Source organism: Nuphar pumila, chromosome 11 (assembly GCF_984573655.1).
Source record: "Nuphar pumila chromosome 11, dmNupPumi1.hap1.1, whole genome shotgun sequence".
In the NCBI taxonomy this organism is placed as follows: domain Eukaryota; kingdom Viridiplantae; phylum Streptophyta; class Magnoliopsida; order Nymphaeales; family Nymphaeaceae; genus Nuphar; species Nuphar pumila.
Window position 1 is genome coordinate 56,851,351 of NC_143259.1, and position 26,156 is coordinate 56,877,506.

At 39.8% G+C, this 26,156-nt stretch overlaps 1 protein-coding gene across 2 annotated transcripts in view; it reads right to left on the minus strand.

Moving 5' to 3' along the window:
- Positions 1-24,895, minus strand: part of LOC149822381 (serine/threonine-protein kinase PCRK1-like) — a 49,064-nt gene extending 24,169 nt beyond the window's left edge. The window contains exons 1-2 of one of the 2 annotated variants that reach the window (XM_089980730.1): positions 24,638-24,895; positions 23,881-24,032 (exon numbers count right to left, since the gene is read on the minus strand). In XM_089980730.1, the coding sequence (XP_089836856.1) occupies positions 23,881-23,994 (114 nt within the window). In that variant the 5' untranslated portion in view covers positions 23,995-24,032; positions 24,638-24,895. Of the gene's footprint in view, positions 1-23,880 lie in introns of both variants that reach the window. The other variant, XM_089980729.1, reaches the window with a different exon arrangement.
- Between the last annotated feature and the right edge of the window lie 1,261 nt (positions 24,896-26,156).

A 26,156-nucleotide genomic window follows, 5' to 3' on the forward strand; every position in this document is an offset into this window, starting at 1 on the left:
CGAAAAATAAATATGTACATCTTCAAGGAAGATTCATTTGCGCATACAAGTTCCGTCTTGAAGACCTTATTGAAGTCTAAGTCTTTTCAGTCTGAGTTATCTGTGTCAGGGCCTGAGTCTGTTTTTAGCCTTTCTAAATATAATAAGCCAAGTCTTAGGCATGCAGTGATTCTTTTCTTAAGAAACTTGTATCAAGTAAATTAATTCCTAAATCAAGTTTAGCTCTTGAGGAAAATAATAAAAGGTGCTCCAGTTGTTCCCTTGCGACTTACAGTGTACAGTTGCGCTTAGAGTCTGTTTTGCTTTTGTTGAGTCTGATGTAAGCTGCCCGGTTCAGGTGAATCAATACCCCGAAGGGGCAACCCGTATACTTGAACTGTAATAGCCTGCGGGCAAAATTGTGAATGAAGTAAATGCGTTGAGCTTTCTTTTGTTCACCCTCGTTGTGATCGCTTCTTGTGATTGCAATTTCTCTCCCTCTATTCTCTCTTGTTCTCTTGCACTTTGATTACAAGCTTCCGCGACCGGCAAGCGAGCTGACGAGTAGGCTTGCGGCTGTAAGGAAGGACCGTCGCGCCACGCTGGCCCATTGAAGGAAATAGGCCCGTGACAAGTGGTACCAGAGCCCGTTCTCGTGCTGAGGAAGGGACTCCAGAGTCGGTGTCGACAGACACGCCGACAGGCTGCGATTTGTGAGCAAGATATCATGGCGCCTTATCAACACTTGCGCAACACCAAAGGCAAGGGAGTTGCCGAAACTGAGGAGATGGGTTCACCTCGGGGCCAAGAAGAGTTGGTTGCAACTGTTAACAAGCTGGTGGAAGATGTGACTTCGCATGATGAAGCGATTTCACGCGCATGTGAATTATTCAATGGATTGAATGATGTGGTGGCGAGCCTGCAAGAGCAGGTGAACTTACTAATGGGGCAGGTCACTTCATTGACGACTATAGTGACCGATCTTGAGTTGAAGAACCGTACGTTGCAGCGAACGGTGACCATAAATGGCAAAAATGGTGAGAGACCATCAAGGATTAATGTACCTAGACTCGCAAAATTCAATGGTTCTCGCGACAGCAAGGCCATTGAGAACTTCTTGTTCCAAGTAGAAGACTACTTGGATATCCAGAATGTGACCCTCGAAGATCTGAGGATCAAGGCTGCAGCGGCCTTACTTGATGGGGATGCTATCGCTTGGTGGAGGCGGAAGCGCAATGACATGAAGAGGGGTCAATGTGTGATAGACACCTTTGATGACTTCAAAGTAGAGTTGCGCAACTACTTCATGCCAAGAAATACGCAGAGACAGGCTTACCGGATGGTTCGTGAGCTCAAACACACTGGTTCGTTGCAAGACTATGTCAGAACGTTCCAGAAGCTTATGCTGGAGATACCTAACATGCCAGAAGACGACATGCTCAACTGGTTCATTATGGGACTTCAATCATGGGCACAGTCTGAAGTGGAAAGGAGCAACCCCCGTATTTTGGAAGATGCATATGTGGCGGCAGAGCGCTTAGTTGACACTCAGCGCAAGCCTTTCACCCCATCAACCAAAGTTGGGAAGAAGCCTGACCACGGAGGCAAGAAGGATGAGCAACGCAATGATAAAGGTGAGGCGTCGACACGCCATCAATCCGAAAAGAAACAGAACTTCACAAAGCATAACAACAGCAACAAGGGTGCGGTTGTGACATGTTGGTTCTGCGACGATAGATATATCGCTAGGCAGTGCCCAAAGCGCGTTGTAAAGGACGACGGGCAAGCCAATGCTGCACAGGAAGAATGCAGCGATACTGAATGCAGTGACACTGAGACCATGCAACCAAGGATGGGGGTCATGCGATCGATTAACACAGCTAGAAGTTGCGCAGCTAGAACATGCAGGTCAGTAAGGAACTTATGTACGTAGAAGTCATTATGAATGGAAAGTCTACTTCAGCAATGGTAGACTCGGGGGCCACACACAACTTTGTCTTGCGGGAAGAGGCAGAGCGGTTGGGCTTGAAAACTGGGCCAAAGCAGAGGACTATCAAAACAGTAAACTCTGAGGTCAAGCCCATCCTTGGTGAAGCAAGAGATGTGGCTACTCAAGTGGGGAGTTGGGTCGGCAAAGACAACTTCTCTATGGTGCCCCTGGACGATTTCAAGGTGATTCTAGGTATGGAGTTTCTGCGAAGCCAGAATGTTGATGCTGCCAAAGTTTAACACGTTGACGATCATGGGGTCAGACCTGTCACACATTGTGCAGAGCCTTACACAGAAAGGCAAGTCTTCTGTGTTATCGGCAATGCAACTGAAGAAGGGTGTCAAGCATAGGGAGCAGACATTCTTAGTTGCAGTGCGTGCGGATGAAGGGAAGGTATAAGCAGCAGTGCCGCCGACCCTAGCCCCACTATTGGAGGAGTTTCGGGGGGTGATGCCCCTGGAATTGCCAAAGCGTCTTCCGCCAAGACGCGAGATCGATCACAAGATTGAGTTGACCCCGGGAGCGAAGCCTCCTGCAATGGTTCCATACCGTATGGGGTCAGCTGAGCTGAAGGAGTTGCGCAGGCAGCTAGACGAGATGTTGGACGCAAGCATTGTTCGTCCATCAAAAGCCCCATTTGGTGCCCCGGTCCTTTTCCAGATGAAACATGATGGCTCTAAACGGTTATGTGTGGATTACCGTGCCTTGAACAAGGTCACGGTGAAGAACAAGTACATATTGTCATTGATAGCGGACTTGTTCGATCAGCTAGGCAGTGCCCGTATCTTTTCCAAGCTAGATCTGCGATCGGGTTACTAGCAGGTGAGGATTGCCGAAGGTGATGAGCCGAAAACAACTTGCGTCACCCGCTATGGTGCTTACGAATTTCTAGTAATGCCATTCGGGTTGACAAATGCTTCAGCCACGTTCACGACTTTAATGAACCAGATCTTCTACCCTTACTTAGACAAGTTTGTGGTAGTCTACCTGGATGATATCGTGATCTACAGCAGCAACATGGAGGAACATGTCGAGCACTTGCGAACAGTGTTTCAGGTGCTGAAGGAGAATGACCTCTGTGTCAAACGAGAGAAGTGTCTCTTCGGGCAAGAGGAGATCAACTTCCTTGGCCACGTTGTGGGGCGTGGTGTGCTGCGTATGGATGGGCAGAAGATAAGGGTCATCCAGGAATGGGTTCCGCCAAGCAAAGTGTCAGAATTGCGGTCATTCCTCGGTTTGGCAAACTATTATCGGCGTTTCATCGAAGGTTATTCCCTCATTGTTGCGCCCCTCACAGATTTGTTAAAGAAGAATCGGGTATGGCTCTAGACAAGAGCGTGCCAAGATGCCTTTGATGGCTTAAAGAAAGTCTTAGTGAAGGAGTCAGTGTTGCGACTGCCTGATCATTCGAGGCCCTTTGAAGTCCACACTGATGCCTTAGACTTTGCCATTGGCGAAGTTATTATGCAAGATGGCCATCTGATCGCATATGAGAGTCGCAAGCTAAAGGATGCAGAGAGGCGTTACACAGTGCACGAACGTGAGATGACCGTCATTGTGTATTGCCTCAGGACCTGGCGGCACTACCTTTTGGGTGCCGAGTTCATCGTCAAGACGAACAATGTAGCCACGAGCTATTTTCAGACACAAAAGAAGTTGACGCCTAAACAAGCTCGATGGCAGATGTTTTTGGCTGAGTTCGACTTTGCCTTGGAGTACAAGGTTGGAAAGACCAATGTTGTGGCGGATGCCTTGAGTCGTAGGGCTGAACTGGCAGCTGCGCGCGCGGAGTCTTCTGAAGTGCATTTGGAGGGTGCATTGCTGAGCCGCATCCGCAAGGGTACGCAGCAGGATCCGACCGCACAACACCTTGTTTCTCTGGTGCAAGCAGGGAAGACTCGGCGATTTTGGCTACAGGATGGCCTCCTCGTAACAAAAGGGGGACGCATCTTTGTACCACGGTGGGGAAGCCTTCGCCGAGAGCTACTCAAGGAGTGCCATGATACACTATGGGCCGGCCATCCTGGTCAAGAGCGGACCTTAGCACTCCTTGAGCGCGGCTACTATTGGCCGCAGATGAGAGACGACGTTGAGGGGTATGTGCGGACATGCCTCATCTGCCAGCAGGATAAAGGGACAAACCAGAAGGTTGTCGGTTTCCTTGAGCCTCTACCAATTTCAGAACGTCCTTGGGATAGTATCTCCATGGACTTTATTGTTAGTCTGCTGAAGGTAGAGGGCCTCAGTTCTATTTTGGTTGTGGTGGATCGTTTCTCAAAGTATGCCACCTTCATCCCAGCTTCCAAGGAGTGCCCTGCAGAGAAGACTGCAGAGTTGTTCGTAAAGCATGTGGTGAAGCACTGGGGCATACCAAAGAGCATTGTGAGTGATCACGATGCTCGCTTCACGGGCAAGTTTTGGCGTGAAGTATTTCGGCTACTTGGCTCTGAGCTGCTGTTTTCAACAAGCTTCCATCCGCAGACAGATGGGCAGACAGAGCGTATCAACGAGATACTGGAACAGTACCTTAGGCACTTTGTTAGTGCCAATCAGAAAAATTTGGTGAAGCTCCTTGATGTGGCACAGTTTTGTTATAATCTGCAGAAGAGCAAGTCTTCAAGCCACAGTCCGTTCGAGATAGCCACGGGGCAGCAGCCACTGATCCCGCACACTCTTGCCACACAAGAAAAGGGAAGGCCATCATTCGCCTATCAGTTCGTTCGCAACTGGCACGAGCAAAATGAGTTGGCGAAGGCATTCTTACACAAAGCGGCAAAGAGAATGAAGAAGTGGGCGGACAAACACTGTCGGCCCGCAGGGTTCCAAGTTGAGGACCAAGTGTTGGTGAAGTTATATCCTGATCGCACAGGCATCTTCCACGGGCGGCACCGCGGACTACTCAGAAAGTATGAGGGACCCTTCACCATCACAAAGAAGGTGGGCAAGCTGGCATACAAGTTTGAGTTGCCCCCAGACTTCAAGGTGCACCCGGTGTTCAACGTGTGCAACCTCAAGCAGTTCCATCCAGATGATGGAGACCCGGAACGCAGTGTGCCACAACGCGCTCCCATCATGCAGAGTGCCCCGGCAGCCCAACGGGCCGAGAAGCACCTCAGTCAGATCCTTCGCCACAAGGTCAACTACTTGGGACAAGCGAAGAAATACTTAGTGCAATGGGAGGAAACAGCGAAACCAACGTGGGAGCCTGCATTTCGAATGAACAGCCGCTACCCGGCTGAAGTCAGGGCTTACCACAAAACAGATGGCGTCGAGGACGGCGCATGATTTGAAGGGGGGAGCATGTTCCCTTGCGACTTACAGTGTACAGTTGCGCTTAGAGTCTGTTTTGCTTTTGTTGAGTCTGATGTAAGCTGCCCGGTTCAGGTGAATCAATACCCCGAAGGGGCAGCCCGTATACTTGAACTGTAATAGCCTGCGGGCAAAATTGTGAATGAAGTAAATGCGTTGAGCTTTCTTTTGTTCACCCTCGTTGTGATTGCTTCTTGTGATTGCAATTTCTCTCCCTCTATTCTCTCTTGCTCTCTTGCACTCTGATTACAAGCTTCCGCGACCGGCAAGCGAGCTGACGAGTAGGCTTGCGGCGATAAGGAAGGACCGTCGCGCCGCGCTGGCCCATTGAAGGAAATTGGCCCGTGACACCAGTTGTCAAATGCGTAAGAGTCATGTTCTTCCTTTTGATTCTATAAATAAAAGAGCTTCAAGATCTTTTGAAATTGTTTATTCAGATGTTTGAGGTCCTGCACCCGTCTGTTCTTCTTCTGGTAGCAGATATCATCTCATCTTTATTGACAGTTATTCTTGTTATACTTGGATATTCTTTATGAAGCATAAGTCTGGAACTTTTCACATATTTCGCAACTTCCATGCCTTTGTTCAAAACCATTTCTCTACCAATATTCTGCATTTTCACTGTGATTAGGTGGTGAGTATACATCGAAGGATTTTATTGATTTTGCTGAGAGAAAGCATAGGCATATTGTTGAAACGGCCATGAGCATGATGCATGATAGCAATCTTCCCATTAGTTTGTGGACAGAAGCATTTCATTCAGCAGTCTATATTATAAATCGTTTGCCCATGACAGTTTTACAAAATAGTTCAACATATTTTTCTCTTTTCGGCATTCAGCCTGATTATGATGCTCTGCGTGTGTTTGGATGCACTTGCTATGTTCATATTGATGATTCTCTCAAAAAAAAAAATCAACCAAAGGCTTTCAAGTGTAGATTCGTGGGATATGCCGATGATTACAAAAGGTATCGATGTTATGATCCTATGACTAAACGTGTTAAAATCTCCAGGAATGTTGTGTTTGATGAGAATAATTTTAGAGATGTATTGTTTAATACTTGTTAAAGAATTCCTACAGAAGAAGTTTATCATCCATGGATGAATGCAAAATTATTTGCAAGTGTTTATGGTGATTGCTCATCACAGTGTACTCAGGAAACACAGTCGGCTGACCAAGATGACATTGACTCAGGCCAAGCATGCTTACCTCAATCTGGTGATAAGGTCGGTGGAGCTTCATATGCTGAAGAAGGGGCAAACCCACAATCTCATCCTATGGATAAATTTAAAGGGTATGTATATGTGCGAAGAGAAAAAGGCGCTCCTCTTGTTCCTCACATTGAACCAGATACTTATGTGTCCATTGGAAACCTGAGGAGTTCAAATAGAATCAAACACCCTATTGACAGGTGGGTCAGCTACAACAATTTTTTTATGGATCTTCAACTCTTTTTATCTCAAATTGATAAGCATGATGAACCCATAGGGTTTCATCAAGTCGTGAAATCAAACAAATGGATTGAGGCCATGAATGAAGAAGTGGAAGCACTTCATGAATGTCAAACGTGGAAAATTGTTTTCAAACCTCCTAACAAAAATGTTGTTGATTCCAAGTGGGTTTATAAAATTAAGTACAAACCCAATGGCACCATAGAACGATACAAAGCAAGACTTGTTGTTAAGGGGTTTACACAGGAATATGGCCAAGATTATGACGAAACCTTTAGTCCGGTGGTCAAAATGGGGACAATAATAATTATATTGTCTTTAGCTATCAAACATGAATGGACATTGAGTCAGTTAGATGTCAAAAATGCATTCTTTCATGGAGACTTGAAGGAAGAAGTTTACATGGAACAACCTCCAGGATATGCTGAAGGAGACCCAAGCACACATGTATGCAGACTAAAAAGAGTCATATATGGTTTGAAGTAGGCCTCACGCTGGTGGTTTGAAAGCTTCTCCTTAGAAATACATAAGCATGGGTTTTGTCGATCTCTCTTGGACCACTCATTGTTTATATTCAAGAGTAAAGGCATCACCACCCTGTTGTTGATATATGTTAATGATATTATTGTTATAGAGAACTCGATGAGCCACATTGAAGAAATAAAGAGACTCTTAAGTCAAAGGTTTAAGATGAAAGACTTAAGAGATTTGCGTTATTTCCTTGGAGTCGAGGTAGACAGAAAGGATGGTTGCCTGACACTGACACAACATAAATACACACTAGATTTGTTGAAGAAATTTGGTATGCAAGATTGCAAGCCTTTGTCTACACCGAGTGTCTTACATCAAAAGCTTAGTTTACAGGATGGAGATTTGTACCCAGATCCTACAAGATATCGAAGTGTAGTCGGTATGCTTCAATATCTTACCTTTACTCGCCCTGACATTGTTTACTCTGTCAATCAAGTATCGCAGTTCATGCATGAGCCACGAACAGGACACATGGATGCAGTCAAGAGAGTGCTGAGGTATTTAAAAGGTACCATTGGAGATGGGTTGGTATATAAGAAAAGTTGGAAAAGAGGAGGCATGCATGATGTCACGATCTACAGTGATGCAGACTGGGCAGCAGATCCTGATGAAAGGAAGTCGGTTTCCAGGTATTACATCTTTCTTGGGAAAAACTTAGTATCCTGGAGCAGTAGAAAACAAAAGACAACCGAAGTTGAATATCAATCAATGGCTGCTGCAACTGCTGAAGCTACTTGGACAAGGCATTTGTTGAACGAATTGGAGGAACGGATCTCGAAATCTATCTTATTGTGTGATAATCAAAGTGCCATCAAAATATCTTTTAATCCTATTTTCCACGGTAAGACAAAACATATAGAGATAGATCAACACTTCATTCGACAGAAGGTTGAAGACAAAGAGATTAGCCTCATTTCATCCCTACAGAAGACCAGGTGGTAGATTTATTTACAAAGGTTTGACGAAAAATAGATTCTGGTTCTTGAAGAACAAGTTGTCCATGGTACAAGACCATGCACAACTTGAGGGGGGCTATTAAGTGTCACGAAATGGATTGGATTAGTTTGGGTCTGATCCAGACCCAAACTAGGATTTGCGTGATTGACGTGCTTACTGGGACACGCTTGTAATATTATGTTTGTTGTAGGACAGTTATGTCCATAATCAAATTACTTTGTAACCTAATATATATAAATATGAAGTACCAGGTCATGCACGATTGATGAAAACGTGAAACTGTGCAGCCCAAAACGTCTCAGTGTCTCCTTCCTCAACTTCAGCGTCTTCTTCTTCTTCTACCTTTTCTTCTCACTTTTTCTCCTATTGCAGGTCAATAAGTTTCATTAAATCATGGCTGCATCCTTCTACTTCTTTTCCTTACATATGTTTCCTTTATTTTGAGTTCTTCTTCTTCTTTTCTCTATTCGATCATCATCGATCCCAATATCTTTTCCTTCTTGTCGTCTTCTATATTTCTTCTCTTTTGTCATTTTTTTTGGATTCTTAAGTTTGTTGCTTTGTTTTATGAAGTCTTCTTTTGCCAGTTTTTTATTATATTATAAAAAAAATGTCATAATCAGTGTTGTGAAAAGCATTGAGGCGTAGCGAGGCGCTCCACCAAAAACTGAGGCGAGGCATAAGCCTCGAGGCGTAAAGCGTAAGCCTCAAAATTTTTTTTTGAAAACTTTAAAAAAATTATAAAAAAAAATATCTAAAAATTCAAATAAATAAAGAAATGCCTGATTGATGAAGTAACAACGAATGAAAAATAGAAAATCTCAAATAAGTACTAAAAAATATGAGATTAACATATAAAAGTAACTAAGAAACTGATTACATAACTGGAAAACTAATTATATAATTGAAAAATATAATGTCCCATAAAGCAACAACCAATAAGAAATAGAAAATCTCAAATAAGTACTAAAAATATGAGACTAACATATAAAAGTAACTAAGAAACTGATTACATAACTGGAAAACTAATTATATAATTGAAAAATATAATGTCCTATAAAGCAACAACCAATAAGCAATAGAAAATCTCAAATAAGTACTAAAAAATATGAGATTAAGCTATAAAAGTTAAAATATATGAGATTAACATATAAAAAGTAAAGAAACTAATAAATATAACATATAAAAGTAACTAAGAAACTGAAACTGATTAATAAAAGTAACTAAGAAACTGATTACATAACTGGAATCTGTAACCTATCAAAAACACGCCTTTGGCGCCTCAAGGCACATTTTTATAACACTGGCCATAATTGTTGCTTCTTTTTATTTTCCTTATTCCCTTTTAAGTTTTTACGTTGGAGTCTCTTTTGCCATTGTTCTTGGCTGATTACTTCTGCTGCAGCTTTCTCTTATTTCCTTTTCTTATTCATATCAGCTTCCAAAAAGAAAAAGAGAGGACATCCTATTGACGTCCTTTGTTTCCTAAAAAAAGGAAACCAATCTCAAAAAAATAGGAGACATTCATCCTTGATTCAAAAGGAAGTTAGCATATATCTCAGATCTGTTGTATTTGTTACTATTATATGCATCACCTCAAAAAAAAATCATGTTTTTTTATCAGAGATCTATTCTCGTTATCCTTTGTCATCTCTTTTATTTTTGTATTGGTCCCTTGCTGTGTTTTCTCATTATAGCTTCCCCCACTCCTTTGAATGCTTCCTTTCTCATTTGGTTACTGAGAAACTCGATTCATCCAATTTCATTACTTGGAAGAAGCTTATTATTCCCTTTATCAGTAGTCACGGTTCAATGGGACACCTTGATGGAACGGTCCCACGGACTCCTGAATTCGTCAACCAATTGACTTCATCAGAGGAAGATAAAGAGAAAGAAAGGAAAGAACTCTAAAGACCGTGAGGACAACAAAGAAGGCCATCTTATCATGTTTTTCATAATAACAACAGAGGCCCACAATCTTAATTCATGAAGCAGTGATTCTATTTCCCACACACATTGATTGCTAATGTTTTCACTTTTCACATACCAGATGCACGATATATACTAAGGTAATGCATAGGAATTTTCACTACATTCTACTGCAGATATTGCACATATTTTTCTGGAGTATCAACAACAACAACAACAACTACGCCTTCATCCCAAAACAATTGGGGTCAGCGATATGAACAAAAAAAGAAATTCATTTCGGGTCTTCCACATGAATCCTTTTCCTCCAATCATTTCTATCCAATGCCATGTCCTCGGTGAGGTTCAAAGCATTCATATCCTTTCCTATCATCTCCATCCAAGTCTTCCTAGGCCTACCCCGACCTCTTTTAACTAATATATTTTCCCATTTCTCCAACCTTCTAACTGGAGCATCATTAGGCCTTCGCCGAATATGTCCAAACCACCGTAAACGATTCTCTCGCATCTTATTTTCAATGGGTGCAACACCTACCTTCTTACGTATCTCCTCGTTCTGAATCTTATCTTTTATTGTATTTCCACACATCCATCTAAGCATCCGCATCTCAGCTACACTCATTTTTTGAATATGATATCTTTTGGCAGCCCAACATTCCGTACCATATAGTAAAGCAGGTCTAATAGTTAGTTATTATTGTTAAATTATGTAATCGAATCTTGTAATCCAATATATATTTTATATATATATATAAGGTAATACATATACATATATATAATATATATGTATATGTATCTACCTATTATATATATAAAATATATATTTATTTAATATTAGCCGTAGGGGTAGTTCAGTCTTTTCACACAGTTTACGCATATTCAATTCTTGAATATGCTTTTTGTAATTTCCTCTTTCTTTTCTTTATCTTTCTCATTTTTCTTTTTTTCTTTTCAATGTACTCAAGTACCTTGGGGGGGGGGGGGGGCACCACTAGTCGTTGGGCCCCTCCAACGGTCACATTTGTGACCATTGGAGGGGCTCCAACGACTATGTGGGAGCCCCTCCAAGTGTCTTAGCTTGCCCTGTATAAAGGGCTTCCCTCTATTATATTAATGTATGCTTTGGGTCAAAGCCCATGTGATTAATAAAGTGTTTTTATTCTTTTTATGCCTTTGTGCATTTGTGAGATTTAGTGGGTTGTGCTTTTGTGCACAAGTGTTCTAAGAGTTCTTATTGTGCATGTGTGCACGTGTTTATCATCAAGAATATTAAGGTCTTGATCATAGTATCTTGTTGAAGATACTTTTACATGGTATCAAAGTGAGGTTGGAGAAAGAAAGATCGTGTGGATTCTCACATTTTTCCGATGCTTCGAAAAACATGCCCTCAAATATTTGGTGGTTGGGGTGAATCCTTTCGTTCATCCAATACTTTAGAAGAAAAATCTCTTGAGGTACGTATCTTTTTTCCTCATTTCTCCTCTCCAATGGGTGAAAAAGACTCTAATTTCTCTCTCGGTTTTAAACTTAATGGCTCCAACTATCACATTTGGGCCGGAAATATGGAGGTGCATATTAAAGTAAAAGGGCTTTGGGGCTATGTCCAAGGCTCGATTCTCGAACCAGAGCCTAAGATCACCTTGATAGAGAGAGGAGAAATAAAAATTCTTGAAGGGGAAGAAAGAGCCAAGGCTCTTGAAGATTATAGCAAAAACATGAAGAATGGGAGATGAGGAACTTCAAAATCCTCTCATGGATTTTCTCGTCCGTGGAGACAAGAATCAATGCTTTTCAAGCGTGGGAATACCTTGAAAAAATGAACACTTAAAGGGATTTGTCCCACAAATACTATCTTCAAAAAAGGGCCTTGACCCTTCAACAAAACGAAATGACTATTAGAGAGTATTTCGCGAAGTTGTCTTCCATTTTGGATGAGTTTGCCATGCTTGAACCCAAATGGAGCGGAGAGGCTATTGAGCTTAGGCACAATCAATTAGAAGAAGATCGTTTTTTCAATTTTTTGAATCGGCTTAGGCCCAAATTTGAACAAATCCGATCGTCTCTCCTATCCGCCTTCACTTCCCCTTCTCTTGAAGATGTAATTACTAAACTAAGTGGGGAAGAGACACGTATGGGTATAAGTAAGAATAACCCAAATGTTCTAGCAACACCTTTCAATAATAAAGAAAATGAAGGTGTTAATACCATTTTAAGACCGGGAGCAATTTAAGGACCTACAAGACTCCTCATTTCAAGAATCAAAACCAAAGTTCAAGCGGTCAAGGAGGAAAGAGGGATTATAGCAAGCTCTTGTGCCACTTTTGTAAGGAACCGGGGCACATCAAGCCAATATGTCCAAAATGGAAGAAATTACTAGCCATGGCTACCACATCCCAACCTCAAAAGGAAGAGTGTTCATCATCTTCAAATGGAGCTCTCTCATTGCAACAAATTGTGGATGTGTTTCAACCTCTTCTCAAAGGAGCTATTTCTGGAGCCACCATGTCAACCTCTTCTGCTCCTGATAAGACATCGCGGCTTTTAGATTCAGGTGCTTCATTTCACATGATCCCAAGTATGAGTTCTTTTTTCGATTACTCAAATAATCACTCCCCATCCTTTGTTTCAACCGCGGATGGAACATCTCTTGAAGTAAAAAGAATTGAAAATTTTGAAAAACAAGGTTTTTTATTCCAAAAATTATAGTTATGCCTAAATTAAACTTAAATTTACTTTTGGTTTCTCAACTCTCGGATCATGGGTGTGATATAAAATTTTCATCTAGCAAATGTTGGATTCAGGATCGCCGGTCTGGGAGGTTGATTGAGGAAGGCTCTAGGAAGGGCGATCTTTACTACGTCGAGTCTCTTCAAATTCCAAAGAACCTATTTTATAATGTTGTCCAACAAAAATATATTAATGTGTGGCACAAGAAACTTGGACATCCAAATATTGTAAAAAAAATTCATTTACCTTTTGTTAAAAGTCTATGTAAAAGTGATTTCAATTGTAACGATTGTATACTTGGAAAAATGAAAAAAATTACCTTTTTTGTCAAAGATCTATGTTTACAACAAGACCTTTTGAAATTGTCCATTCTAATGTACGAGGACCGACACCTGTTTTGTCAAAAAGAGGTTTTGCATATTATGTCATTTTTGTTGACAACTACATGAGATATTATTGGATTTATTTTCTTAAATACAAATATGAAGTTTTTTCGACTTTTAAAACCTATCATATGATGATTAAAAATCAATTCAATGGGGATCTAAAAATTTTTAGAACTGACTCTGGTGGGGAATACCTTTCAAGTGAATTCAAAAATTATCTTGAAAGTCATGGTATTCTTCACCAAAGATCTTGTCTGAAAACCCCTCAATAAAATGAATTAACCGAAAGAAAGCATAGACACATAATAGAGACAACACGAACTCTACTTATTTCTCAAAACATTCCAAAAGGTTTTTGGGCTGAAGTTGTTTTAGCGTCTGTCTATCTAATAAATCAGCTACCTTCGAAAAACTTGAACAATATCTCGCCTTTTGAAATGTTGTATACCAAAGAACCTGACTATAATCGGTTGAGAATTTTCGATTGCAAATGCTTTGTTCTTACTGACAAGAACGACAAACTTTCACCGAAAGCCAATGCTTGCGCCTTTCTTGGATATTCTGAAACCCAAAAAGGGTTTCGTTGTTATGATATTAAGAATGATAAATTATATGTTTTCAGAAATGTGAGTTTTCTGAAAAATGTTAATGGTTTTGAAAGAAGTGAACCTTTGAAAGAAAACATGGATTACTCCTTTTTATTTGAATTATTAGCTCATAATGATGATAGTGACGATGAACTCACTCTTAATGAGGCCAATGATAAAGAAGACGAAAAAGATATTCCCTTCCATCCTCCTATCTCCCAACATAGTGATGAAGGGGCATCGAGAGACCCCATAATATATACCCATAGAGACAAATAGTTTTAAGAGTGCGATTGAAAAATACAATGAATCTAGTGGTTCCAATTCAACAAATGATGAAAATCTATAAAAAAACTAAAAGAAATAGAAAGATGCCTTCTAAGTTCATCTCATATGATTCCTTTACTCCTAAACATAGAGACTATCTTAGCGCCATTCATTCCTATGTAGAACCCAGGAACTTCGAAGAAGCCAAAAAAAATGATGAGTGGCTGAAAGCAATGGAACATGAGCTTTCAGCTCTCAACAGGACAAAAGCCTGAGAATTTCAAATTCTTCCTATGGGTAAGAAAGCAATAGGGTGCAGATGGGTATTTAAGGTAAAGACTAAAAGGGATGGATCTCTTGAGAGATATAAAGCTCTGTTAGTTGCAAAGGGATATAGTCAAGAATACGGGATTGACTATGAAAAAACGTTTGCCCCTATGGCCCAAATGATCATTGTCCGATGCCTCATCACCGTTGCCTCAATTAACAAACGAAACATCTATCAAATAGATGTTAAAAATGCATTCCTAAATGGCGATTTAAATGAAGAGGTATATATGGATGCTCCACCATGAATGGAAACTCCCAAAGGAAAAGTGATTCGCCTTCGAAAAGCCCTTTATGGTTTAAAACAAGCCCCCAAGGCTTGGTATGATAGGTTTAACTCCGTAATGTTAGAAAATGGGTTTTCATCCTGTTTCACTAATACTGCTTTGTTCGTTAGAAAAAACAATGCAGGGATTGTCATTCTGCTTTTGTATGTAGAAGATATGTTAATAACCGGAAGTAATACTAAAGGGGTTAAAAGCATAAAATCAATTTTAAAGGATAGATTTGAAATGTCTGATTTAGGATTTCTAACTTATTTTTTGGGTATTGAAGTGGCATACTCTCATAGAGGGTATTTTTTGTCTCAAACTAAGCTTGCATCTGAGGTTATTGACACGTCAGGTATTACGGATGCTAAAGTTTGTGAAACTCCTGCTATAGTAGGAATTAAAATGAAGATTGATGACGGCATTCCTCTCTCTGATCTCACCCCTATAAGCAGCTTGTGGGATCATTGATGTATCTGAGTATTACTAGACCAGATATTTCTCATGCAGTTCATACTGCAAGTCAGTTCCAACATGGAACAACATCAGTTCACATGAGTGTCATCTTGCGGATTGTGAGATACATAAAGGGTATACTGAACAATGGAGTATTCTTATCCTCTTCTTCTGAATTAAAATTAATTGCTTATACTGACTCTGACTGGAAAGGTGACCCCAATAACCGTCACTCCACCACTAGTTTTTGTGTGTTTTTAGGAGACTCGCTGATCTCATGGAGATGTAAGGAGCAGCAAAAAGTGTTTATATCTTCAACAGAAGCTAAATATTGTGTCATGGCGACTACTACCATGGATATTGTATGGATGCATTAGCTATTAGAAAACATGGGGATCACAATAGAAGGGCCCACCAAGCTATGTTGTGATAACAAGAGTGCAATTTACATTGCAAAAAATCATACTTTTCATGAAGAGACTAAACACATTGAGATAGACTGTTACTATGTTCGGGAAGCATATCTGAAAGGAGTTATAGATCTTCCATATGTAACTTCAGAATATCAGTTGGCAGATTTCTTCACCAAAGCTTTATGTGCTCTGCAGTTCAATTTCCTCATTGGCAAACTTTTGGTCATCTTGCCCTAAGTTTGAGGGGGGTGTTAAATTATGTAATTGAATCTTGTAATCCAATAATATATGTATATGTATTTGTTAAATTGTGTCTCTATTTTTGTATACATATATTTATATATATAAAGAGTAGGGATGGCAGTGGACCGGGGGAAAGCGGGGCCCCACCTCGCCCCGTTTGGACCGGGGATGAAGGGTATGAAACGGGGATGGAGGGGGTGGAGGATAAAATCCATCCCCACTGCGGAGGCGGGGCGGGGGTGGACGTGCACTTTTCCCCGCCCCGCCCGTCCCCGCCACGATCCACGCCTAATCCCCGACCCGACCACTTTTCCCCGCAATATCCCCGCCCCGCCTCATCCCCGTTTGGACCGGGGATGAAGGGTATGAAACGGGGATGGAGGCAGGGGTGGAGGATAAAATCCATCCCCGCCGCGGAGGCGGGGCAGGGGTGGAGGATAAAATTTTGAGGCAGGGCGGGGGTGGAAACCTTGTCCCCCGCCCCGCCCCGCCCCGCCCCACTGCCATCCCTAATAAAGAGAAACATATTCATATATGTATGATACATATATATATTTTTCACATCATGTAACCCCCAAGGGTATTTTGGTATTTTCCTCTTTTTGCGTGAATATGTTTGTAAACTTTTTCCCTTTTTCCCTTTTTCCCTTTTTCCCTTTTTCCCTTTTTCTTTTTCTTTTTCTTTCTTTTCTTTTCTTTTCCTTTTTTCCTTCTTTCTTCTTTTTCTTTTCTTTCTTGTTGACTTAGTCAACCCTTGGAGGGGGTCCAACACTAGACGTTGGACCCCTCCAACAGTTAGATTTCTAACCGTTGGAGGGGCTCCAACGTCTAGTAAGAACCCCTCCAAGGGTCCCTCTTTAGTATAAATGGGGGTGCCCCCCCAACCCTCATAAATGTATACAATGCTTGGAGCATTGTTCTCCAATTGTTCAATAAAATTCTTTATATTTTGGCATTTGTGTTCTCCATTTGTACCTTGTGTACATTTTGTTCTAAGTGTTCTAGTGCCTTAGTGCACATATTTCTTTGTGGAGGTGGTGTTTATTTTGCACATTATCTCTTTTGAGATATTTTCACGTGGTATCAAAGCAAGGTTGAAGATTGAAGATCATGTGATTCTTCGCATTTGCAAGTGCCTCGAAAAGCATGCCTTTGGTTTCTTGGTGAAAGGCATGGGGGGTTTCTTGGTGAAAGGCATGGGGGTTTCTTGGTGAAAGGCGTGGGGGCTTCTCTTCCTTCATTATTTTAGAAGGATTTTACGTCAAGTAAGATTTAAAAGTCCCTTTGTGGTACGTATTTTTTCTCCACTCTTTCCTCTCTAATGGGTGAAAAAGAGTCTCATTTTTTACTTGGTTTTAACTTAAATGACTCCAACTACCATGTTTGGGCCGGTAATATGGAGGCTCACATTAAAGAGAAAGGTCTTTGGGGATACGTCAAAGGAACCATTCCCGGACCCGAACCTAAGATCACCATTTGAGAGGGGTGAAATAAAAGTTCTTGATGGTGAAGAGAAAAAAAAAGCCTTTAAAGAATACAACAAAAGGCATGAACAATGGGAGATGAAAAACTACAAAATTCTTTCATGGTTCTTTTCTTCCGTTAAAACGAAAATAAATGCCAATATTTTGAAGTTAAAGAAAGCTTTTATGAGAGTATCTTGAAAGAATGTATACTTCAAGAGATTTGTCCCATAAATATTATCTCTAAAAGAAGGCGTTAACTCTTCAACAAGGGGAAATGGTCGTTAGAGAATATTTTGTCGAGTTATCCACGATTTGGGATGAACTTGCTCTCCAAGAACCGAAAGGGAGTGGAGAGGCAATTGAATTGAGAACCAAACAATTAGAAGAGGATCATTCTTCAACTTTTTAAATGGGCTTAGACCCGAGTTTGAACAAACTAGGTCATCTCTTTTGTCTTCTTTCTCGTCCTCCGTTGGAATATGTGCTTACCAAACTAAGTGGAGAAGAAACTAGATTGGGGATAAATAAAACTAATCTAAATGTGTTGGCCATTCCTTCTAAGGATGAGGGTGTTTATGCCGTCTCAAGACCGGAGAATAATGTCAAAACATATAAACCCCCTCACTTCAACAAAAATCAAGGAGGAAGAGAAAATGGTGGGCATCATGAAAGAAGAGATTATAGTAAGATCATATGCTACTTTTACAAAGAACCGGGACACATTTAACCGGTATGTCCTAAATGGAAAAAGATGGTGGCTATGTCTACAACTTTCCAACCAACCAAGGAGGAAAGCCCTTCAACTTCTAACAATGCTACTTTGTCTCTAAATCAAATCATGGAAGCTCTTCAACCTCTCCTCAAGGAATCCGTTTCCGGAGCCGCCATGACCACCTTCTCTCCTCTCGATAAGACTCTTTGGCTCTTAGACTCGGGTGCATCATTTCATATGACTCCAAATGTTTTTGTACTTTCTAAATACTAAAAAAAAAAAAATTCTCTATTGCGGATGGGGCTTCTCTTGAAATAAAAGAAATTAGAGATTTTGAAAGACAAGATTTTTTTATTCCTAAAGTTAGATTTATCCCAAAACTAAATTTAAATTTGCTTTCCATCTGTTAACTATCGGATCATGGGTGTGATATCAAGTTCTCATCAAATAAATGTTGGATACAGGATCGTCGGTCCGGAAAGTTGATTGAGGAAGGCTCTAGGAAGGGAGATCTATACTTTATGGAATTTCTTCAAATTCCAAAACAATCTTTTTGTAATATTGCCCAACATAAAAATATAAATGTTTGGCATAAATGCCTTGGGCATCCAAATATTGCCAAGCTTTCTTATTTACATTTTGCTAAAACTTTATGTAAAGACAATTTCAATTGTAATGATTGTATTCTTGGTAAAATGAGAAACTTACCTTTTGGACAAAGAACTATGTTTTCATCTAAGCCCTTTGAAATTGTGCATTCGGATGTATGGGGACCGGCACCCATAATGTCTAAGGAAGGTTTTTCATATTATGTTATTTATGTTGATGATTTCTCAAGATATAGTTAAATTTACTTCCTCAAACATAAACATGAGGTTTTCTCTACCTTTAAGGTTTTTCATATGATAATAGAAAATCAATTCAATAGTAAATCACAAATTTTTAGAACTGATTCCGGGGGAGAATATCTTTCAAATGATTTCAAAGGTTATATTGAAAATAATGGGATTGTTCATCAAAGATCTTGTCCAAAAACACCTCAACAAAATGGATTAGCCGAACGAAAACATAGACATATAATAGAAACTACAAGGACCTTACTCATTTCTCAAAAAATTTCAAAAAGATTTTGGGCCGAAGTGGATCTTGCATCGGTTTACCTCATAAATCGACTTTCATCCAAAAAATTGAATCAAATATCCCATTTTGAAACCTTGTATAAAAAGGAACCTGACTACAATAGACTAAGAATTTTTTTTTGTAAATGTTTTGTCCTCACCAACAAGAATGATAAACTATCTCCCAAAGTTATTCCTTGTACGTTTTTGAGATACTCAAAAACACAAAAAGGATTTAGGTGTTATGATATTAAAAATGACAAACTATATGTTTGAAGAAATGTAACAGTTTTAGAAAATATAAGTGGTTTTGAAGAACACAAAACTGATGAAGATAATGCTGATTACTCTTTTTTGTTTGAGTTATTATCTAGAAACAAGAAATTTTTTAGCGATGATGAATTAAATGAGGATAAGGACATAAGTGAAAGTATTCCACAACCCATCCAACATGAAAAAGAAATGATAGTTGAACCAATTACCTATACACATAGAGATAAAAGTACCTTTAGAAGTGCAATAGAAAAGTATAGTGACCCTAGTGAACCTTCCAACCACTCTCGAAGAACCGAAAGATCTAGAAAAAATCCTTCTAGATTTATATCCTATGAGTCTTTTTCTCTAAAACATAGGGCATGTCTTAGTGCCATTCACTCATACCAAGAACATAGGAATTTTGAAGAAGCTAAGAAAATGATAGAATGGAGGAATGACATGGATAACGAACTTAGAGCCCTCAACAAAGCCAAAACTTGGGTCTTTCAATATCTTCCAAAAGGAAAGAAATCAATAAGATGTAGATGAGTTTTTAAAGTCAAAACCAAGAGTGATGGCACTCTTGAAAGATATAAAGTCCGCCTTGTCGCAAAAGGATATAGTCAAGAATACGGCATTGATTACGAAGAAACCTTTGCCCCCGTTACTCGAATGGTCACTTTAAGATGTTTGATCACCATTGCATGTTTCATTTACCAAATGGATGTTAAAAATGCTTTTTTAAATGGAGATCTTAACGAAGAAGTTTACATGGATGCTCATCTTGGTATGGACGTACCGAAGGGAAAAGTCCTTTGTTTGCAAAAAGTGCTCTATGGTTTAAAACAGGCCCCTAAGGCTTGGTATGATCGATTTAATGAAGTTATGATTCAAGATAGTTTTACTTCATGCTACACTGACACTGCTCTGTTTGTCAAAAATTCTAATGTAGGAATTGTGATTTTACTGTTGTATGTTGATGACATGCTGATAACAGGTAGTGACATAAAGGGCATCAAAAGTATTAAAACCACTTTAAAAGAAAGATTTGAAATGTCAGACTTGGGGTATTTGACATACTTTCTTGGTATAGAGGTAGTCTACTCTCATAGAGGCTATTTCTTGTCTCAAACTTAACTTGCGTGTGAGATTCTTGACAGATTAGGTATTTCTGACGATAAAATCTATGAGACCCCTGAAATTGTGGGATCAAAAATGAAAATCAATAATGGGATTCCTTTGGAGGATCCTACTCCATACCGGCAACTTGTGGGGTCTCTAATGTATCTTAGCATCACAAGGTCAGATATCTCGCATGTCGTGCACACTGCAAGCCAATTCCAGTATGCTCCTACATCCGTCCATATGGGTGTTGTTCTCCGAATTGTCAGATACATAAGAGAAACTTTAAACAAAGGAGTTTTTCTTTCCTCATCTTCTGAGTAAAATTTAATTGCATATATTGACTTTGATTGGGGAGGTGACCTAAATAATCGTCACTCCACTACCGATTTTTGCATTTTTTTTAGGTGAATCCCTGATCTCATGGAGATGTAAGAAACAACAGAAGGTGTCTCTATCATCCACCGAAGCAGAATATCGAGCCATGGCTTTTATAACCATGAAAATTGTGTGGATTCATCAACTGCTACAAGACATGGGGATTCAGGTTCAAGGACCCACAAAGTTATGTTGTGATAATAAGAGTGCAATCTACATTGCTAAAAATCACACGTTCCATGAACGCACAAAGCATATTGAGATGGACTACCACTACATTAGAGAAGCATATTTGCAAAAACTTATAGATCTTCCTTACGTGACCTCAGAGTATCAGTTGGCAGATTTCTTCACCAAGGCGCTCTGCTCTCCAAGATTCAACTTTCTTCTCGGCAAACTCTCGGTCATTGCGCCCTAAGTTTGAGGGAGAATGTTAAATTGTGTCTCTATTTTTTTATACATACATATATATATATAATGATAGATACATATAATATATGTATGATACATATATGTATATGTATCTATCATTATATATATATATATATATATATATATATATATATATTTCACATCATGTAACCCCCAAGGGTATTTCGGTATTTTTCTCCTTTTGCGCATATTCACATTAGTGAATATGTTTGTAAACTTTTTCCCTTTTTCCTTTTTTTTTCTTTCTTTTCTTTTCCTTTTTCTTTTTTCCTTCTTTCTTCTTTTTCTTTTCTTTCTTGTTGACTTAGTCAACCCTTTGAGGGGGTCTAACACTAGTCGTTGGACCCCTCCAACAGTTAGATTTCTAACCGTTGAAGGGGCTCCAACGTCTAGTGGGAGCCCCTCCAAGGGTCCCTCTTTAGTATAAATGGGGGTGCCCCCCCCCCTCATAAATGTATACAATGCTTGGAGCAATGTTCTCCAATTTTTCAATAAAATTCTTTATATTTTGGCATTTGTGTTCTTCATTTGTGCCTTGTGTACATTTTGTTCTAAGTGTTCTAGTGCCTTTGTGCACATATTCCTTTGTGGAGGTGGCGCTTATTTTGCACATTATCTCTTTTGAGATATTTTTACAGTATCTACCTATTATATATATATATATAATATTTATTTATTATCAGCCGTAGGGGTAGTTCAGTCTTTTCACACAGTTTACGCATATTCAATTCTTGAATATGCTTTTTGTAATTTCCTTTTTCTTTTTTTATCTTTCCCATTTTTCTTTTTTTCTTTTCAATGTACTCAAGTACCTTGGGGGGGCCCACACTAGTCGTTGGGCCCCTCCAACGACTATGTGGGAGCCCCTCCAAGGGTCTTCCCTTGCCCTATATAAAGGGCCTCCCTCTATTATATTAATGTATGCTTTGGGTCAAAGCCCATGTGATTAATAAAGTGTTTTTTATTCTTTTTATGCCTTTGTGCATTTGTGAGATTTAGTGGGTTGTGCTTTGGTGCACAAGTGTTCTAAGAGTTCTTATTGTGCACGTGTTTATCATCAAGAATATTAAGGTCTTGATCATAGTATCTTGTTGAAGATACTTTTACAATTATAACCATCCCACTCACAATATGCTATTTTTTGCAAATAGTTCATTTCCCTATGAACAAATAATGGGTTCCCCCATTACTATAGTCACTTCTAAATGGTGACGCCCTATTTACCAGATAACCCACATGACAAAACTTAGACATGCAAGCACATGCACACACAAACTCACACACACATACATACACCCACACACAATCTGAAATTATTGTGAAACTTGAGCACAAGCTGCTGTCACTGGAATGCTGTGATAAAACTGTAAGCTCATTGCTGACAATCTGGAATCACAGTGTGATTTCTTAACCGATCCTTTGAACATTCATAAAGCACCTACACCATAAAATGTGCTAGTTAATCAAATTTGTCATTTCCTTTCTTAGAATGAGCAATGCTCCGGAAGAGATCAACAGTGACTGCATTGATCACTGCAGCTGAGTACCTCACAATACAGATTCCATAGTAGTCGTAACCACATTTATTCTTCCAGAATATATAATGAAACATTTCGGCAAACAGAAACCACAAAGCTCTTATATATCATCCAACCAATTTCCAACTTTTTCGGGTATAGAACAGTAGATCCACTGGACTCATTTCTAATTAATGAACAAATAGCAGAAACTATTTCATATTATGACTTCAAAAGGCCATCTAAATCACATTTTTTGGACATTTATCTGTTCAAAGAAGAGCGTGGTGCAGGACATAAATAGGGAATGCCAGTGTGTGCTATTAGTAAAATAAAATTGTGGAAGCTTCAATGTGATTGATGAGGAAAAGAAGAAAATGAATGAGAAATAGGTCTTTTACATATTGAAGTATGTATATCTAAATACCATACAAAGAAGCACTCTAGGCTACAATTGCCGACACTTTACTAGTGGTAGCACTGCAACTCATCAGAAGGTAGAAGGAAGACGTTAACAAGATGATCAAAATTTCAAAGAATCAACATAGACCCAAGAAGAAATTCAGTGATAAAGTACACTAATCAGAGATTCTAAAAGCAGGTCAAGATGAAAACAGAGCATTACAGAACCCCATGAAGCGATTTCTGATTCTCTGCCTTTCCCGTTAACTTACAGCATCAGAAGCATAAGACCAGACAATTTGTGGTAGAACAAGAATCGACCACGAAAGTTCATCTTAGTTTCATTCAAAGTTTAAAAAACTGGAATTCCAGAAGGGTAACCATCATGCAATTCAAGAAGCAAAAGCCATGTCTAACAAAGAGTCCAGATTTTTGCAATAAAAAATGGATGCAAAATAATAGATCTGAAAATGAAAGGACAAACAAACACTTTTCACATAGAACACGAGAAACATTGATAAGAAAATTCAGCATATATGGGGTATACATATGACAATTTCATTGCAATACAGATGAAGAAGTCTTTCAGTAAATCTTTCTAACATCAATGTAACCAAAATAAGATGTAAAATGAAATTCAAAGGGGGAGGGGAAACCTGCAAGCCTTTTCTATTTAATTGTTTCACAGCCACTTCCTGCCTCGAATTGGGATTATCCAAACATCGGAGACTTCCTCTGTACACACAACCAAATCCTCCTTCTCCTACCATAAGCGAACGACTGAAATTTTTTGTCGCAGCTCTTATCTCTGAGAACGTGAAAACACGAAGATTGCTGTTAGGCCTTTGAGAAAAACTCGGAAACATGCTCCTCCCCGACGATTCAACACTAATATCCGAGGTGTTCTGAGAATTGAAGTCAGACCCCGATCCCCTAGGTTCATGGTCGGTCGAACCCCCACTGTTGTACTGAGTGGACGCCGGAGCCGACCTTATACTCTTGCTTTCTTCCTTCCTCTCTCTAGAAGAAAACTGGAAGCACCCCATAGCCCCAAACCTTGAAAACCAAACTCCCCCTTAAAGAATCAAGGACCAGAATGAGGCAATCACAATAGGCAGAATCCAGAATCAGGCCTGCAGATACTAAGTGGCACCCCAACCCTAATTCTTTCCGGCCCCAACAAACACTTTACACACCACGACTAATAGAATCATACAATAAAACATCCAATAAAGGAAAAAGGAAATAAGGCAAAATCCACTCTGGGTGACTAATAGTAAAACAAGGGAAAGCATCAAACACACAATGAATGGCAATCAACTGCAACACTCACAATCTTAAAACCCCCAAACCACATCAACAGATCTTCCACACACATACAAAAAGCAAAAAAAAAAACATTTTTTCACGTACCCAAATCCCCAATATAAAAAATGGGTACAGTTTATTGGGTTTTTTCCAATAACAGAAAAGGCTAACAGGACGAGTTGAAATTAGCTCACCAACAAAGCAAAGAAAACCAAAGAAGGAGGTCGGGAGAAAGAAAAGAAGAATCCTAAGAAACAAAAGGCCAAGCAATTAATATGAACAGATAGCAAAAGGAAAAAAAATACAGACGACCACGAAAGAGGATGGCGGGCTTCCTCTCCTTATTTATGAAAACGAAATGCTGAACATGAAAAGCAGTTGGGAGGGAGGAAAAGAAAACTTTTATCTGTGCTATCCAAGTCAAATAACTCAAGACCAACCAAAGAAAGTAAAATTTCGATAGATGATTTGGAAAAAAGATTAATTGTACCATCAAAAAAACCTACGTGAAGTTAAATCAGGTTGAGTTCCTTTCAACTTTTCCCTCTTGAACAAAACAACCCGATTGGTACATGTTGATTTTTCCTTATCATTAATGTTTTTGTTTTTTTTGGATAATCCAAGAAAAAACCCTCATCACCGATCGCACCTTGGCTGTCCTCCCGTTCGTAAAACCCATGAGGTCCCGTGAAAAGATCAGGTGCAATATGATTGCACAAATATTTGCACCCTCCATCTTGGGCCTAAGACCTGATGGACGGTGATCGAGTGCTTAATGTATAATTTTTGTGCAATCATGTTGCACCTGATCTTCTCTTTTAAGGTCCCCCTGCCCACCATAAACTACACCCAGCTTAGACATTGGGGGCAAGGGACGCCACGCCACCCGTGGTTTTTCAACTTGTAACATACCCTGAATTTGGTGACATTCACAAGTTGCCTCTAACAGCTGAGCTGAACCCTTGTGGGCCACTAATTTTTTTTTTTTTACCACATAAAAAGCTGGGTTAGTCAGACTCCTACCAGTTTTACAACCATATCATTGAGGTTGAGGTTGAGGTCGAGGTTGAGGTTGAGGTTGGAATTTGCAACTTCTCAACACAAAGTGCTGTGTACTGACCGCTGCTGCCAGACAAGCAGAGCCCCCGTTGGTACCTTATCACTAATGTTGGTTGACCGGAGTCTCTCTCTCTCAATAAAGAAAATTTGAATGAGAAAGATCCTGATGATCCTGCCTGCCTGGTGTTGAGATTCGAATCCTCTACTACTCGATCATTTGGCTTATGAATAAGGATCAAATAACGGTATGTTTTTCTTCAATAGAGGCAATAAGGCCATGGTGAGCACCAAAGTTTTTCTACGACTGGATGAAGTGCAAAGAGGAGCTTATACGATTAGGGGTGTTTACGGGTAGGGTTTGGTTTTGGGTGAAACTAATCTTGGACCAGATTTTCAGGTATGGTATCGGGTCTGGACTTGGGTATAATCAGGTCCACTATAAGAAAACCATACTCAGACTCGATAAGAACTACATGGACCAAACCTGGACCATACCCTATAAAACCATGTTTTTTAGCATTTTTACATTGAAAATTTATGGGTCTTAATCGCAACCCAGGTCGGG